Below are 18,040 nucleotides of genomic sequence, written 5' to 3' on the forward strand. Positions count from 1 at the left end.
TCCCGGAGCCAAGATGGCACTCCCTGCAGGGCAGGTCACTGTTCTCCGGCTGGGAGGGTGTCGGATGTCTGCGGCCCCTAAAGGGTGCTGCCTCAGCAGCTCTGTGGCTCCCGCCTGTCCCAGAAGCCGTCTGCCCCCGTGGTCCCCACTCTGACCTGTAGAGACTAAGCTCGGCGGAGTCCCGGAGCCAAGATGGCGTTCCCTGCAGGGCAGGTCACTGTCCTCCAACTGGGAGGGTGCCAGATGTCTGCGGCCCCAAAAGGGTGCTGCCTCAGCGGCTCTGTGGCTCCCGCCTGTCCCAGAAGCTGTCTGCCTCTGTGGTCCTCACTCTAACCTGTAGACTAAGTTCGGCGGAGTCCCGGAGCCCAGATGGCACTCTCTGCAGGGCAGGTCTCTGTCCTCCGGCTGGGAGGGTGCCGGAAGTCTGCGGCCCCAAAAGGGTGCTGCCTCAGCGGCTCTGTGGCTCCTGCCTGTCCCAGAAGCCGTCTGCCCCCGTGGTCCCCACTCTGACCTGTAGAGACTAAGCTTGGCGGAGTCCCGGAGCCAAGATGGCGCTCCCTGCAGGGCAGGTCACTGTCCTCCAACTGGGAGGGTGCCGGATGTCTGCGGCCCCAAAAGGGTGCTGCCTCAGCGGCTCTGTGGCTCCCGCCTGTCCCAGAAGCTGTCTGCCTCTGTGGTCCTCACTCTAACCTGTAGACTAAGTTCGGCGGAGTCCCGGAGCCAAGATGGCGCTCCCTGCAGGGCAGGTCTCTGTCCTCCGGCTGGGAGGGTGCCGGAAGTCTGCGGCCCCAAAAGGGTGCTGCCTCAGCGGCTCTGTGGCTCCTGCCTGTCCCAGAAGCCTTCTGCCCCCGTGGTCCCCACTCTGACCTGTAGAGACTAAGCTCGGCGGAGTCCCGGAGCCAAGATGGCGCTCCCTGCAGGGCAGGTCACTGTCTTCCAACTGGGAGGGTGCCGGAAGTCTGCGGCCCCAAAAGGGTGCTGCCTCAGCGGCTCTGTGGCTCCCGCCTGTCCCAGAAGCTGTCTGCCTCTGTGGTCCTCACTCTAACCTGTAGACTAAGTTCGGCGGAGTCCCGGAGCCCAGATGGCACTCTCTGCAGGGCAGGTCTCTGTCCTCCGGCTGGGAGGGTGCCGGAAGTCTGCGGCCCCAAAAGCTTGTCTATATTTTTAAACAATCTCTTTTTTAGTTTAACGTTTTATTGCTTTGTGAAGTTCACACCATGCACCCCAACCCCATTCATCTCCTTGTCCCTTTGTACCCACCCTCTACCCTTGCAACATCACCTCAAAACCCATGCTACTGCTCAGCAGATGAGTGGCAGAACCAGCTGTCCTGCACTCACACCCTCGTGGTCAGCTCACCTGCAACCCCAACAACCAAGGTCAGCTCTACTGTGCTATCCAGGTAAGAGTCAGGACCCTGCTCTCCCAAGTGCTGCAGCAGATGAGGGGCAGGGCCAGTTCTCCCATGCTCATGACCCCAGGACCAGCTCTCCCACTTGTGGCAGGTGGAGAGGCATGAGGGGTTGAAACAATCTTTAGTGTTGAATAAAGAATTCAATTTATTAAGCCAGGCATGGTGGTGCACGCCTTTAATCCCAGCACTCGGGAGGCAGAGGCAGGGGTATTTCTGAGTTCAAGGCCAGCATGATCTACAAAGTGAGTTCCAGGACAGCCAGGGCTACACAGAGAAACTCTGTCTCGAAAAAAAAAAAAACCAACAAAAAAATCAATTTATTTTATGAAATTCTTTCTCATCTACGAGTATTTCTTCTTCCTCCAGCCTTCTTTAGCAAAATTACATTTATATTTCTAACTTTTAGATCTCACTTTTCCTTGGTGGTTCCTTTTTATTGTAATTTTTTATCAACTCTTTGAGAGCTTCATACATGCACACAATGTATTTTGGTCTTATTCACTACCCCCTCTTGCCCCTAACTCTTCCAGGATCCACTCTGCCCTCCCCAAACCTTCTCAGATGCTTCTGTTTACTCACCAGCAGATCAATATTGATAAAAAATCCTCTTACTGTCCCTTACCACTATTCTATCTACTCTTTCATTTGATGTTCTCAAATGGGTAGCTAAGTCTAACTGTTTGGGGCTGTTTGAGCCACTTTGTTTTCTCTTCTTCTGCTTCGATTGTTCCTTTAAAATTCTAGTTTTACTATGAACTAAACGAATGTGGGCTAATGGAACAACTCAGTTCATGTTAGCACTCACCTGCAAGCCAGTGTCATGCCAAGCCAACCACAAGAAGCATAAGTACTGACAGCACATACGTGCTCTTTGTATGACATAGACATGCATAAAACCATTTTTTTTGTTTTTTTTTTTTTTGAGACAGGGTTTCTCTGTGTAGCCCTGGCTGTCCTGGAATTCACTCTGTAGACCAGGCTGGCCTCCACTTCAGAAATCTACCTGCCTCTGCCTCCTGAGTGCTTAAAGACCAATTTTTAACACCAGGGTTCTGTAGCTTTCATTTAGACCTACCACTTGTGAGGTAGACTGTTGATTTGATTTTTTTTTTTCATTCATGGTATCCAGTAATCAATAATCTCACATCTGTGTTTTCAAAGGTTTGACTTTCTCCAGAATAAGGTGGTAGGTCTACATCTTAAAGAAGTAAGGAGACTTGGAGCTTAACCTGGTCTTTAGCAAGTCTCAAGCAGGTCCTCAGCAAAGGCAAATTTCCAAAACATGAAGCTGTCATTCAGGGCAGTTTCTCCTAGCAGAGTTGGAGGGACCTTTACTATTGAAAATGGACCTAAACTCTATTTTCTGTGCTTGCTCTCAAATTCTGTATTTCAATATTGCAATGATCTCATGAATTTTTTATAAGTAACAGAACAACAACAACAACAACAACAACAACAACAAAAACCAATGAACAAACTTTTCAAATACATTGGTGGAAATATTAGGTAGATGGGTTGCAGAAAGGCAGAGAACTCTCTAAAGACCTCAGATGACAGCTAAAGACTTTCTCAGTTTGGAGTCAATACAAGTTAGTGATCATTTAGTACACTCCCAAAGGCTTTATGTGATAGTCATGGGATGTCAGGGTATATGCAGTAGTGTGTAATAAGTGGATATTTAAGGGACTAACATATTCCAAGATGATTTGCCTCTGGACCTGCAACACTCCAACCTCTCTTCAATCACTGCCAATGCTGCCACTCCTTACAGGTCAAAGTCCCTGATACCTTAGGTCCAGAAACTATAACACTAGCTATGGAAGGGCTCAACACCTGTGGCCTGAGCTATAAAACTAGCAGCTGCTACATGCTGCCTGCCGCCTGTAGCCATCACCTACTGCTGCTTAGAGTCAAAGAGTTCACTAGCTGTTGAGTGTCCAACTATGGACAACTGATGTGCCAAACAATAAGACTGCATGCCTCTGGATCCTAAGCCCTGGAGCATCTTCACAGGGCTTGGAGTTACATAAGCCTCTGAGTCCATCAGTCCAGCCTGCAAACCTTTGGTACCTAGAATCCCAGAATGAACAACACAGGAGAAGCAGTTTCTTGACCACTCCTGATTCAGCATGAACAAAGGGACCTGATCCAGAGCAAAAGGAAAAGCATTTCTTTTTGCTCAAGGCTGGCCCTCGTGGACGTTGGAGGTTTCAGATCATGGCTGGACGGCAGCAGCATAGTTCGGATGTGAGGACTAGGCACTGCTTTATTCACAATAGTATTATGGTAAAGCAGAGTCACCCACTGCAAAGGCCAAACAGAAAAGGGAAAGAGAAAGGACAGGAAGTCTGTAGTCCAAGGACACCACCAGCTCCTTCCTCTGCCTCTGACGTATTCCACTGCCTCCCACGAGTGCCACCATGTGGACCTGAGGCGTCAACACAGGCATTTGAGGTCTAAACCACAGTCTTGAATGAAGTAACAACCGCAGTAGCCATGTTTCTGCCAAGTACTATTTAAAGTGCTATTAAAAGAAACCTCAGAGCAAAGCAAAAGCACGTGCATCCTTTATACAACAGAACACTTGGTCCAGCTGTAATCGTCTCTGCCTCACGCCAACGCCCCCAAAGCCCCTCGAGATGTGATGGGGAAAAATGCACCATCAACTGTGAAATTGCCTCTGATGCCAGGACAGTAAAGGGGACGTTGCCAGGTAGCAGACTTTACTCCAGACCAAGTTCCAATATTGCCATAAGCCATTTGCAGACCCTGTTCAAGCATTATATAACATCATGTACTTTTAATTAATTCACCTCCAAGGAACTGGAATCTGAATCTCACACACTCAACTATCAAAAACAAGCTGTCTCTACTTGTGTAAAACATTGAAATATTCATTCTGAAATAATTCATTTCAAAATCTGACTGTAGGAAAACACAAGCCAGATGAAAGGAGTATGGCACAGGAGATGAGTGACATAAAGGCTTAAAATAATATGTTTAGAGTAATCACGGAACATTTCCTCATTAGATAAAAGAGCAAAACCCTTTAGAAGACGTCGTTTTACTTTTAAAAGTTTTTTATAAGGCTAAAATATATTTTTAATTCTCTGCTTCTGTTTTCACTTTTCCAACAGAAAATGACAGTTGTGAGATTGCGGTAAAGGAAGACTCACTAGCAGTGACTCTCAGTCGTGCTCACAAAGGACTTGGCATTATAAGCTCTGGATAGGCCAGCCACAGCATGAAGGACCCTGAGCTGTCAGGTTCTTGAGTTCCCTTGTCTCAAGATGCCCTTCCCTCACCTGAAGAATACCAAATGGCAGAGAAGCACCTGAAAAAATGTTCAACATCCTTAATCATCAGGGAAATGCAAATCAAAACAACCCTGAGATTCCACCTCACACCAGTCAGAATGGCTAAGATCAAAAATTCAGGTGACAGCAGATGCTGGCGAGGATGTGGAGAAAGAGGAACACTCCTCCATTGTTGGTGGGATTGCAAGCTTGTACAATCACTCTGGAAATCAGTCTGGCGGTTCCTCAGAAAATTGGACATAGTACTACCGGAGGATCCAGCAATACCTCTCCTGGGCATATATCCAGAAGATGTCCCAACCGGTAAGAAGGACACATGCTCCACTATGTTCATAGCAGCCCTATTTATAATAGCCAGAAGCTGGAAAGAACCCAGATGTCCCTCAACAGAGGAATGGATACAGAAATTATGGTACATCTACACAATGGAGTACTACTCAGCTATTAAAAAGAATGAATTTATGAAATTCCTAGCCAAATGGATGGACCTGGAGGGCATCATCTTGAGTGAGGTAACACAATCACAAAGGAACTCACACAATATGTATTCACTGATAAGTGGATATTAGCCCAAAACTTAGGATATCCAAGATATAAGATACAATTTGCTAAACGCATGAAACTCAAGAAGAATGAAGACCAAAACGTGGACACTGTGCCCCTTCTTAGAATTGGGAACAAAACACCCATGGAAGGAGTTACAGAGACAAAGCTTGGAGCTGTGATGAAAGGATGGACCATCTAGAGACTGCCGTATCCAGGGATCCATCCCATAATCAGCTTCTAAACGTGGACACCATTGCATACACTAGCAAGATTTTGCTGAAAGGACCCAAAGATAGCTGTCTCTTGTGAGACTATGCAGGGGCCTAGCAAACACAGGAGTGGATGCTCACAGTCAGCTATTGGATGTATCACAGGGCTCCCAATCGAGAAGCTAGAGAAAGTACCCAAGGAGCTAAAAGGGATCTGCAACCCTATTGTTGGAACAACATTATGAACTAACCAGTACCCCGGAGCTCTTGTCTCTAGCTGCATATGTATCGAAAGATGGCCTATTCGGCCATCACTGGAAAGAGAGGCGGCCCATTGGACTTGCAAACTTTATATGCCCCAATATAGGGGAATGCCAGGGCCAAAAGAATGGGAATGGGTGGGTAGGGAAGTGGCGCTATGGGGGACTTTTGGGATAGCATTGGAAATGTAATTGAGGAAAATATGTAATAAAAAATATTAAAAATTAAAAAAAAAAGATGCCCTTCCATTAGGACACTGTCCCACCTTAGACCTGTGTCATTCCTGAGCCCCCATGTCTCCCGATGCCCTTTCGCTGGGACACCTTCTCCCTTTAGAGCGTTATTGGTTCCTGGGCTTCTGAGTCCCACGATACCCTCCCATCCGAGTAGAAATGCTTACCCCAAAGACCTGCACCTCCCTAGTATTGGCATTACGAAAGCATCATGATACCACACCTAGCTTTATTTACTTGAGTTCTGAGGATCAAACTCTGGTCCTCGTGTTTGAGAGGTGAGCATTTCACCAAAGGCATGTACTGCACTGTGTAGGGGCCCTTCTGCTTACTCTTGTGCTTCTGAGGGTTTCCCAGCAACCATCTCTGTTTGGTAAAAGGACTAAAGAAAGAACACCCTGATCCTGACCAGACCCCAAGACCAAGGTGAAAACACAGAATCCCACCAGTTCTCAGCTTGCTGCAGAAACCCATCCATCGCTGATAATAAAATTAAAAAATCAATCCCTGAGCCCCCCACCCCACTCCTCAATCTCAGGACTTGAAATCCCACCAAAATCTTGACCCTGGAAAACTCTGCCCCACAAGAAACACTGCATAAACCCTGCCTTTGGCTCAGTTCCCTGCTGGAAACAGAGCAGAAGCAGCCACTCTGATGGGTTTCTCCCTTTTTCCCCTGAGTAGCTTTTGGTCAGAGGGTTTTATCACAGCAACAGAAAAGCAAACTTAGTTAATAATCTTCTTATATCAGATTTTATAGATGTGTGGCACCACATATAAAATATGGGCATGCTGATGTTTCTTATGTTTGAATTACAATGGAGTTTAAATATTCCTTATACTGATCTTTCAATTCCCCAATACAAGATGAAGAATGGTTTCAGTGTTTGGGGGAAATTAAAGATAACAGAAAGTATAATTCCTTCTTCAATTACTGGAATCTGTAGGCATGATTCCAGCTCCTGTAGGAATAGATCATTCTAAGCTTCTGCAAAGAGGATAGTGCCTGTGTAGGAAACACACCTTAATTTATCATGAGTTTACTTTGCCAAATTTCACTATACAATTCACAGGACCGTTGGAAATAAAGAGAAAGAGATTAAAAGCAAAGTAAAACTGGGTGTAGGGCTCAAAGATCAAGAGAGGATAAGTGCGATTTACAGTTAGTTCAAACAACTCTAAAGTTACACGGGCTTTATCAATAGTTTACACGGGAGACACTATACAAAGACCAGGGAAGGTTAAGTCCTGGTCTCTTTGGCTGGATAGCTGAAGGGAGAGGATGCTAATCAGGCTTCCCCATGGCGACCAGCAGCCAATCAGGGCAGCTAGCGAGACACCCGTTGGAGTGCGCTGCCGTTAGAGGACAGGGCCAGTGAGATGTCTCGTGGCCCACCATGCAGAACCATCACCCTGGAGTGGTGTTATCTCTCCCATTTATCAATCTTGCTCTAGTCTTGATTCCAAAGAAACTCAGCCCTCCGAGTCTAGAGCTTTGAAGACAACGGATACAACTATCAGTTCTCCTTTCCGCTTAAGAATTTTCTCAATCTCTGTAGTCACTGGAGCGCCATTTCTATGCTGACCGACACTTCACCCAGACTACCTCAGACAAGCCATGAACTCAGGCATCGCAGGTTAATGTTCGGTAAGGAGATGGCTGGGTTTCATTGAAAGCTAAGACTGGTAGCCTCTGCCTGTGCGGCAGAGGCGAACCTTAAGAAAAAGCGGCCGTCATCAACAAAGGCTCAAAACTAAAAGTGAAGACGATACACTCCCTCTCCACCAGATCCGCTCCACCCTCCTCACAACAGAAGACATTTTATTAAAACCAAACCAAACCAAACCCACCCATCCCCCCCAAAAAAGCCACAAAAGGTGGGGACTGCGTTTTTTTGTTCTGCAAGCCTTGCTGGAGAGTGTTTTGCTTAGCTCTTGGAAGTGCCAAAGTACTGTGCAGACAGAAGCCAAAGTCACACCTAAGTGCATTTTCCCTTTTCCTAATAGATCAATGGCTGAGTTGTGTATAGGTTACAGAGACTATGGCTTTTTTAATGGAGGTTTTGTTTGCTTGTTATTTTTCTCTGGTAGTGACCTGTCTGCTTGCTTTATGTACAGATTCGAAGAAAGTGCTGACGCTTTGGACCCTGCTAGGTGGTGCTGTTGCTGTTCTTCTTTGGGGGTTTTTCAGTTTTCCTAGAAAATGTAAGTGGTCAATTTCTACTAAAAACACTGATAGTGGTATTGGCTATTCAGCCTGACCCCTCCAACTGCTTTACCTCCTAGATTAGTCTATTGATAAATATGTATTACATTTAAACTGATGCCAGCTGGGATGTTTTCCTGAAAAAAAATAGATTAGATTTGTTCCTAGAGGACTTGCTATGCATAAATTCATTCGATTTGAAGCAAGAGGAAGGAGGGTTCTGAGTCAGGGTGATCAAGTAAAGCTTTATGAAGAGCTGGGTGTATGTGGCCAATGGTAAGGTCTTGTAGGCACCATATTTGTGTCAAAATTGTGTCAGCTATAGTGGTGGTGGTGGGGAGGGGCAAGCAAAGTGGGGTGTGCTAAGCTGCATTTGTTAACTCAGGGCCACAGGTGAATGGAACCCTGATTCCAGCTTTACTCTAACAGAAGCAATGGGTGAGAGACAAGCCCACCCACCGTTACCACCACATGGACTCTCCAGACAGTGAAGTGTTTAGGTTCTACTGTAGATCCTATATCATCTTACTCTGTCATCAGGCCCTCCTCTCTCATAGGTCATTGCTGTTCACACTCCACTGCAACATCTTCATCAGCAGCACAGTAGATCATAAATTAGTTCATTAGCCCCTACTCTTCCTTTGCACAGTGTTTATGGTTACTGCTTAATTCAGAAACCTTGAAGTGTGTTCTTGGTTTATCTTCTCTCTCCCCTCCCTGCCAGCCTGCCTTCCTCCTCTCCATCCATCCATCCTTTTCTTTCTGGGCTTTCCTGTAGTCTAAGCATATGGCCTGCCATTAGACTACATCTCCAGCTCAAAGTACTAGGTTTTTATTTGGTTTAGCTTAGTTTTCCATGAGGACAATTGGTGTTTAGAGCTGGACCCAGGGCCTTGTGTATGCTAAGCTCTATCTTGAAGCAACACCCCATGGCCTGGCCTCTGCAATCTTGAATCCACTCTGATCAGGTTTCTGCTTCAGCTTTTCTCATGAAACCTGTAGTCAAGTTTAGCAAAACCTCCAGCATTGCCATCACTCCCTTCATCTTATTTGGCAATCCACATTCATTTTTTTAAAAAATATTTTTCTCTTTAAAAATCTCATACTATTATACAATATATTTAGATCATTTCCATCTCCATCGTACCATCTGCAATGGCTCCCTCCCAAGTTCTCACCCTTCATTCTGCTGTTGTTAACCCTCTAGCATTTGTAGCCATGTCTACAAAGGAGAGTCACTTCCTCTCTCTGCAAGGATCTGCTGCTGGTCCAACAAGGATGGGGCTTGCAAGGGAGGGCCTCCCCCATTCATGGTGAAATTTCTACTGGTTTGCTATTGATAAAAGTCTCTTCAAGGCAGGTAGTGGTGGATCTAGCCACAGATCACTGGCCAATCTAGCAAGTGTAAGTAACTATGAGCCTTCAGCTTTGAATGAGTCATCTGCACTATCCTCCATCCAAAATTCAGAGAACATCAAGGAAGAGTAGAAACAATGTGACCCTAATGCATGAGAAAGAGAGCTGTGAGCTGGTGACCTCAGTAGAACAGGTGGCTACATCAACTCCCTGCAACTGCAGATCTTCAATCTCATTTTATACCTCCTCCTGAAAAGTACTTCCATTTCGGCCTTCAAGCCCGTACACTCCAACTGTTTGTCTCCTGCCTACATCATCGCTGGCTTTATTTCCTTTGTTCATTTCTTCTTTTCCCTCCACTCTTGCTGGCCTCAGTGTTTGAACATGTCTCTTCATGTATCCAATCTCTGAAGCATTGTTGGACTGTCAGCCTTCTGAACTAGTCTTAGACCTTTATCACATAAATATATCTCCAATCTTGGACACTTCCTTGAATCTAATCATTTTTAAACCAATCTAGCTACTTTTATTAACTAATAAATACCTCAAACTAAATCATGGTCATTCTGTGAAATCTGTGTGTGTGTGTATGTGAGTGAGTGAGTGAGAGAGAGAGAGAGAGAGAGAGAGAGAGAGAGAGAGAGAGAGAGAGAGGAGAGAGAGAGAGAGAGAATGTATCACAGTAGAAACCAGAAGTCAACCTTGGATGTCTTTCTTCTTCAGGAGTCAGGACTCATCCACCTTGTTTTTTGTTTTGTTTTGTTTTGTTTTGTTTTGTTTTTTGAGAAAAGAACCCTCAGTAGTCCTTGTGTCTCAGGTTAAGCTTAGCTGGTTGGCCAGTGCCTGCCAGAGACCTGCATTTCCACTGCTGGAATTATAAGAGAGTTTCACCATATCCAACTTTTTCTGTGAGTTCTAGAGATTTAGCTTAGGTTGTCATATTTTAATTGCAAATAGTGTATTAACTGAGCTGCAGCCTCAGTGTCTGAACTGCTCAATGGTCTCTCTTCTCTCACATCCTTCATCCGGGATCTTTCTTGTGTCAGGGAACAGTGAGTATATTCTTCCAACTTAAAAGCGAATTGAATTTGAATTGGCCATATTTCAAGGTTCAATCATCACATGTGGCTAATGGCACCTTTATGCATGGACAGAGTTTATTTTTAGCAAGTCAGAAGAATTATCAGATCTGATGGAAATGTCATATAGTTTTGTCCTCACCTAGAGCAATATGCAATGAATAGTTACCCTGTCCTTATTGCACCCAGTCACCCTGGACTTCTGATGGCCTGTGCCATTCAGTCCTTCACTTGGTGTGTAGAACATGTGCATCTTCATTGTCTGGTGAGCGATCAAGGCCTCTGCATCATCTGTTTGGCAGGAAAAATAATTCTTACCTTGGAGGCAGACGTACCTCTATAGTCTCCCTTTCTTCAAGTCTTTACGAGGCATCACCTTTGTCTAACTTTACCCTGAATGTTGTCCTGCTATCCAGCAGTCATCCTATCCCTTGACCAGAGTGTACTTCTTGAGAAACTGTATCGTTTCAGGCATGCAACTTTCATAAAAGCAAGTCTTTCCACACTATATTTACTTTTGTATCTCAAGAGCTACCAAAGCACAAATCTTTGCCACAGGGTAATTGGTTAGCTTGGGAGTGGTTGGATGTATAAATGAAAGAAGAAATAAACTAGTGGATGAATGATAAAATTGGATTTATGATAGCCTAGGTTTTGAACCAACTATTTGACTTTGATAGTCATTTATTTGAACCTAATATTTGGGGTAATCTGGGACATGGTATTTGTCAAGCAATTTCAGTGACATGAATATTTGGGGGTATATAGAACCTTACTGCTAGTTAATGCTTCCAATTGAACAGTCTCCCCTTTATAAGCTTGAGCAGGAGCAAGACCTTGTATGTCTGTCTATTTGTTTTTCCAGGAATGGGAGAAAGTGCCTTAAACACTGTTTCTTTTGGGGTTATTCATAAATAACTTCATCTATCTAGGGCTGTGAGCTTAATAGGAAATGTTTTAAAAGTTAATAAAATTTTAGTGTTTCCCCCCTTTTTTTAAATATATTTTATTACGTATTTTCCTCAATTACATTTCCAATGCTATCCCAAAAGTCCCCCATACCCTCCCCCCTCTCCCCCATTTCCCTACCCACCCATTCCCATTTTTTTTTTTTGGCCCTGGTGTTCCCCTGTACTGGGGCATATAAAGTTTGTGTGTCCAATGGGCCTCTCTTTCCAGTGATGGCAGACTAGGCCATCTTTTGATACATATGCAGCTAGAGTCAAGAGCTCCAGGGTACTGGTTAGTTCATAATGTTGTACCACCTATAGGGTTGCAGGTCCCTTTAGCTCCTTGGGTACTTTCTCTAGCTTCTCCATTGGGAGCCCTGTGATCCATCCAATAGCTGACTGTGAGCATCCACTTCTGTGTTTGCTAGGCCCCGGCATAGTCTCACAAGAGACAGCTATATCAGGGTCCTTTCAGCAAAATCTTGCTAGTGTATGCAATGGTGTCAGCGTTTGGAAGCTGATTATGGGATGGATCCCTGGGTATGGCAGTCTCTAGATGGTCCATCCTTTCGTCACAGCTCCAATCTTTGTTTCTGTAACTCCTTCCATGGATGTTTTGTTCCCAATTCTAAGAAGGGGTACAGTGACCCTACTTTGGTCTTCATTCTTCTTGAGTTTCATGTGTTTAGCAGATTGTATTATATATATTGGGTATCCTAAGTTTTGGTGTTTTCCCCTTTTTTAACAAAGGACAAAGTAGCTTCAACTTTTGAGGAAATACTGTTTCTGAGAAACAATTGAATATTGGTTAGGTCACTGTGAGAGAGCAATTCTTTGATATTACAGCTATAGAGGATTCATTTGGAGGAAAACTTGTCTCAGGTGGCATATACAATTATAAGAGAAGTAAAAGAATAAGTAAATAAATTCCACTATTCTAACAGTATGATAGAAATAGTCAGAGAATGTTGTTTCTAGAAATTGGTCACTACAGATCTTAATTCTCCAATGCTTCTTTCACTCTTGCTGTCCACATTGGTTGGACTTCCACCATGGACTTGATGGCGAAAGTCCAATGACTGAAATGTGATGTGAATGTAAAATGCATTTTTTATCAGTGTGACATACAGAGAAATCTTTCACAGTAAAAGTCAGACTCATTTCTCTCCAAGTGTCTTCATGCTCTGTGTTTATTTTAGTTACAGTTACAAGAACAGCCAGAAACAAGACATGTGAGGATGGGGTAAAGCTGTGCCCTAAAGACTGGAACAAATTACGTCGGAACTGCTTCTCTAGTATCCAACATAAAAGCTCATGGCTTACTGCCAACGACACCTGTGAACTCCATGATGCAACTCTGGCTGTGTTCATCGACAAAACTGAATTGGTTAGATTTCCTACTTAGCATGTTGAATAGTTAAAACTCAAATCTTTTGCCTTTGGCGAACTTGGAGCTCAGAGGGGGAAGACAGAAATGTAGAAGTAGTGATAGAAAATACATACAAATCATAGCATTTTCTTACTTCTCCAAGGTAGATTGGAGACAAGCTCACATGTCCTTGAAATGATGACATTTGAGTAAAGAAATAAAGCAGGTAAGGCAGGTAGTCTAGGGAACATCTAAGAGATGAAGAGTTTCAGGGAAATAAATTAGCTGGAAAACAGGTTTAAGATGGGTAAATGCTTCGAACAGTCAAGGAACCAAAAAAAAAAAAAAAAAAAAAAAAAAAAGCCAATCACTCTGCTTAAAGCTGAGAGGTGAGAAAGAGTGTAACCACAAGGGTCTGGCAAACCATTACAGAAACTTGAGTTTTCTGCTTCAGGCAAAACAGGGAGCTGTTTCAGCATTAAGGACAAAAGTGCTATGTTCTAACATCAGTCAGTTTTTTTAAAAAAGTATTTACTATCCTGATTGCAGCTTCCCCTCCTCTCCTCTCCTCCCAGTTCCTTCTTCTCACCTCCCCATTTCCTCTCCTATCTTCCTCCCTTTCTTCTCCAAAAAGGGGAGGCCTCCAATGGGCATCAACCAGCCTTGTCATAACAAGTTGCAGTAAGACTAGAAGCATCTTCTCCTATTGAGGCTAAACAAGGGTAGCCCAGTAGAAGGAAGGAAAGGGTCCCAAAGGCAGGCAATGTAGTCAGATATACCCTCTGCTCTTGCTCTGAGTTTTTACAAAATCATTTTCTTTGCTGTAGCAAATATAATGACAGGGAGTTGGGTACTCAGCCCACCCTGTAGGACCTATGGTAAGAACATGATAGAGTCAGACAAGGACAGTAACTTTTCATGGACTGAGAATAAGACCACCAGGTGATATCCCTAATAGAATTCTGTTTTGTCACAGGAAATTTTGATGAATCAAATGCAGGAGATGAAAACATATTGGATTGGACTGCACAGACAAAATTTATTAGGAATCTGGGTTTGGACAAATGGAAGCAAATACAACAATTTGTAAGCCTTCATATTTATTTAATGTTAATCATAAATTGTGGTCAAAATTCTACCTCTATAAACAGATACATCTATTGTTTCTTTAAATACATTTCTTAAATAGACCCTCCAACAGAAGCTGAAAAGAAGATTCGGACAAACTGGTGGTCTCTAGAGACAGTATGCCCTCAAGCTCCAGTGTTTGTTTCTATGTGTTTAAGTGGCTTGTACACTGTCTTCCTTTCATTCTAGACTTGATCTAAGTCTAGGCAGTTTACTGTTTAGCTCTTGCCTGAGTAAGACTGTCCGTGTACATGGTGTGTGTGTGGGGGGAGGTGTTTCCTTTCATTTCTTATTGGTAAGGAGTGAGGATCTGAAGATATATATATAGGTTTTTTCAACCTAAATTTGATGTAAATATAATAATCATGGAGTCTCCTTTCAGTTGAGAAACTTTTTCTGCAGAGGTATGATATATTAATACCATGGAGTGAGCACCTGCCACAGAGAAGGTATTCAGTATGTGGAAGTTTGTGGTTCCTCTGTGAAAAACACAATCTCCTAAGTCTTCAAATCACTCTGAAGTTGGGAAGCATGGATTTTAAATGTTTCCAGAACATCTAAGAATACAATTGATTCTTTACACTTGGGAAAGCAGAGAAGTTCTGAAATTTTAAGTAAAAAGAAATCAAACCTCTCTCTTCCCAATTTATTCTCACCCATATTGCTAGTCCACTTTTGGGTAAGGAATATACATATATTTCTTACCCAATATTACCAATAATTGTAATATTCCACTTTGAAGATATATGACACAAGATAAACTTTGAATACAAAACATAATATTTATGGTGTCTCTTGAAAGAAAATATTGACAGCTTAAGATGTTATGCATCCCACTAGAAAAGAAGAAGAAGAAGAAGAAGAAAAAACTGAAAGGTAAAGCTATGACCTGGTGAAAGTTGCTGTGTTAGTTTGCTAGGGTCACCCCAATAAATGACATAGACCAAGCAGCATAAACAACAGATTGGTGTCTGAAAGTCCATAGCCAAGATGACATTGGGGTCTATTTCCTCTGACCTCTCTCCTTGCCATGTAGGTTCCTGCCATCTCACTTCATCTTCCTATGTCTCAGCCTGTGTACATACTAGTGCCTCAGTTGTTTCTTCTTAAAAGAGCATCAATGGTTCCTGGGGTGAGGGACTTACCTAGGGATACAAAGGGCCCTGGCTTTACTCCCAACATGGCAAAGGAAAAGGAAAAGCAGTCAGATTATATGAGATTAGTGTTCACCCAATATTTTAAGCCAGATAGGGAATCTAAATTCAAAGCATTAAAAATTTTAAAAAAGTTATCTTATTTAGTAAGTCCTTCTAAAACTTTATTTTTAAATCCAATTACTTTCTGCACCATCAAGGAGTAGGGCTTCCTCATATGGAACTCCTATAGCAGTTAGTGGAAACACTGGCACACTGGGCATGTGTTGGCATGGAAGTGCAGCACCTCTCCATCTACATGTTCCATGTGTGTATTCAACCATGCCCAGGTGAAAGCCTTTCAGAGAGTAAACTGATTGTGCCTCTATTGAACATGTCTGGCTTATGTTCTTTTTATCGAAGCCTGACAATACAGCATCACTGCTATTTATCTAACATGGACATGATTCTACATAAATTATTTAAGAGACAATCTGAAGTGTGTGACAGGAGCTATGCAAGCATTGCATTGTTTTCTGTGTACCTGAGTATCTGTGGCTGGTGGTCCCTCCAACTACTTCCTTAAGGACACTGAAGAGTTGGCTATACACACATATTTTAGGAAAGAATAAGACTAAAATTTGAGGGTCTCTTAGAAATCAGCAAAGGGTACACCAGTGGTAATCTTCCTCCCCTCCCTGCCCCCACAAGTAAGGTACTGAAGGCATTTTGATAACACTATAATCAGAACTTCACCAAGACTCGCAGCATTCCATGTTTGTATATGTGACCTATGGTAGGAACTTAGAAAAATTTTTGCTGTCAACTCTGCATAGTGCTTTGTGTACACCCTGACACTCTGCCAAGGAAATAACACCTCTCTCACACTAGCGTTGGTTACAGAGTGACCAACTGAATTCATACGTGAAAGTTATGACAGACCTGTATTGAAAAGCATGAAAAGATGTTCCAGGAAACGCCAGTTACACTCTCCCCCTGCACCTCCTCTAAATGCTTTAATACATTGACTTACTGATTTTCATTACCAACATACACAGAGGAATCTCATCCCTCTGTAAATGGTTAATGTGTTCTCTTTCTTCCTTGCTAGGAGCATAGAGTCCCAGGCCATGCTGCTTTTTTGAGGAGTGGAGTCACACAGCACCTCCCTATCTGTGTCTGGAGGTTAAGTGTTCATGGCTAGCAAAAGAACAGCAACGGTTTGCATAGGTTCCTCTCCACAGAGCACATCTGAATCGTGATCATCAAAGTTTAGATTCATTCACTATACAAGGCTGCACTGGGTCTCATAAAAATCATCCCTTTGTTTTATTCCAGGCATGACATCCAAGATCATGGTCAGTGTGCCTTTGTGCATCAAAAGGGCATAGACAGTACCAATTGTGAGGATCAAAAAGAATTTATTTGTACCAGAGAAGGCCAGTGCCCTTGAAGATTTCTTCCATCCAAAGGAACATGAAGAGCAGTGTCTCATTTTGTCTGTAATGTGTATTCCTTTCCATCGACATCACTTTAACTCTAATTTGACTGACAAACATGTACATGAATGTTATCTTCATTGAAGTAGTGACTACAAAGCCTAACAATTAAACCAAGCTTGGCGTGGTACTGCTGCGTCATCGAGGTTGGTGCATTTGAAGCTATGGCCATGAAGGGCCTTGCTCAGAAGTGATCCATCTCAGTGGAGCACACCAGAGGGCATAAAGAATAAAGAGGAGGATCCCTCTGCTTGTCTAAAATTCAGTGACATCTTCCAAGAAGAAAAACAAGAGCTACAGGACAGGGTGAGCATAAAAAATGCTTTGTTTGCCCTCCAATAATACATGATTCACGTTGAACTGTGAAGGAAGGCAAAGGGGGAGAAACTATTGTGATTGAGGTCCCAGTGTCACCAGTGAGGACCAGGCAACTCACCACAGGTCTCTGCCAAACTGTAAGACTTGAGGTAACCTGGATTTGTTGTTGCCATAGTTGTTGAAAGAATAAAGGACACAGATTTCGTGATGAGTCAGTATGAACAGAACGTGGGCACCCGGAAGTAGAGAGGAACATGAAGCAAAGAAACTCTGTGACCTTGAAGAATCCATGGAGGTCAGCCTAAATTCCAAAAGCTGTTTCCCTCAGATTCTGAATAACACTGAAATGATCTTGACGGAAAGGAGGTACAGACATTAACACTGGTCATCATTAAAAAAAAAAATCTCTTCAACTACCACAGGTCTTTTCTCTTATGTGATCTTAGCATTTACATTTTATATGTGTGTGCAAGCATGGAGGGGTACAGGCTGTAAACAAGAAAGTGGGCTATGGGGAGAGGAGATGAAGAGTTCTGAAGAAAAGAAGAAAAAGTAATAGACTACACATGACTTAAAACCAGAAGACCCTAAAACCTATGCTGCTCTAGGTATTCCAAGATAACTTGCTACTGTTCTTCTTCAAAGGGAGGGCAAGGATCTCGCAGCATTTAGACAACTTAGTGGCTTAAAGAGTTGTGACACCCAGGGTTTGTATTGTGGAAGTTGAAATAGAAACAAACTTGGGAAACACAGAAACTGGTTGAAGTCAAGGTGGGAGACTCTACTAGAACAGTTTCCACTGGGGATTCTTGTCTCTTCCATTCATTCTTAGTCAGGAATTCCTCTGGGACAATTGCTCAATTTCCTTAATCCTAGTGTGGTATCATCTATTAATAATTATAATGGGAGGGTTGGTGGCTGTATTAATAGATGTATGTTTACAGCAGCCTTAGCTCAGGGCTTCAAATATGGTGCTTCGTGTTAGCTATTATCATCTCCAAAGTCATTTTATCACCAAAAAT

At 43.2% G+C, this 18,040-nt stretch overlaps 1 protein-coding gene across 1 annotated transcript; it reads left to right on the top strand.

Annotated features, from left to right (window-relative positions):
- The first annotated feature begins 7,361 nt into the window (after positions 1 to 7,361).
- Positions 7,362 to 17,626, top strand: LOC110297097 (C-type lectin domain family 2 member F-like). Its single transcript, XM_021165887.2, has 5 exons — positions 7,362 to 7,628; positions 8,099 to 8,185; positions 12,771 to 12,958; positions 13,917 to 14,026; positions 16,540 to 17,626. Exons 1-5 carry the CDS (start codon positions 7,559 to 7,561, stop codon positions 16,652 to 16,654), a joined length of 570 nt encoding a protein of 189 aa, XP_021021546.1. The 5' UTR covers positions 7,362 to 7,558; the 3' UTR covers positions 16,655 to 17,626.
- Positions 17,627 to 18,040: the final 414 nt, after the last annotated feature.

The sequence above is a fragment of the Mus caroli genome, unplaced genomic scaffold, assembly GCF_978045245.1.
Source record: "Mus caroli unplaced genomic scaffold, Mus_caroli_1 scaffold_7, whole genome shotgun sequence".
In the NCBI taxonomy this organism is placed as follows: domain Eukaryota; kingdom Metazoa; phylum Chordata; class Mammalia; order Rodentia; family Muridae; genus Mus; species Mus caroli.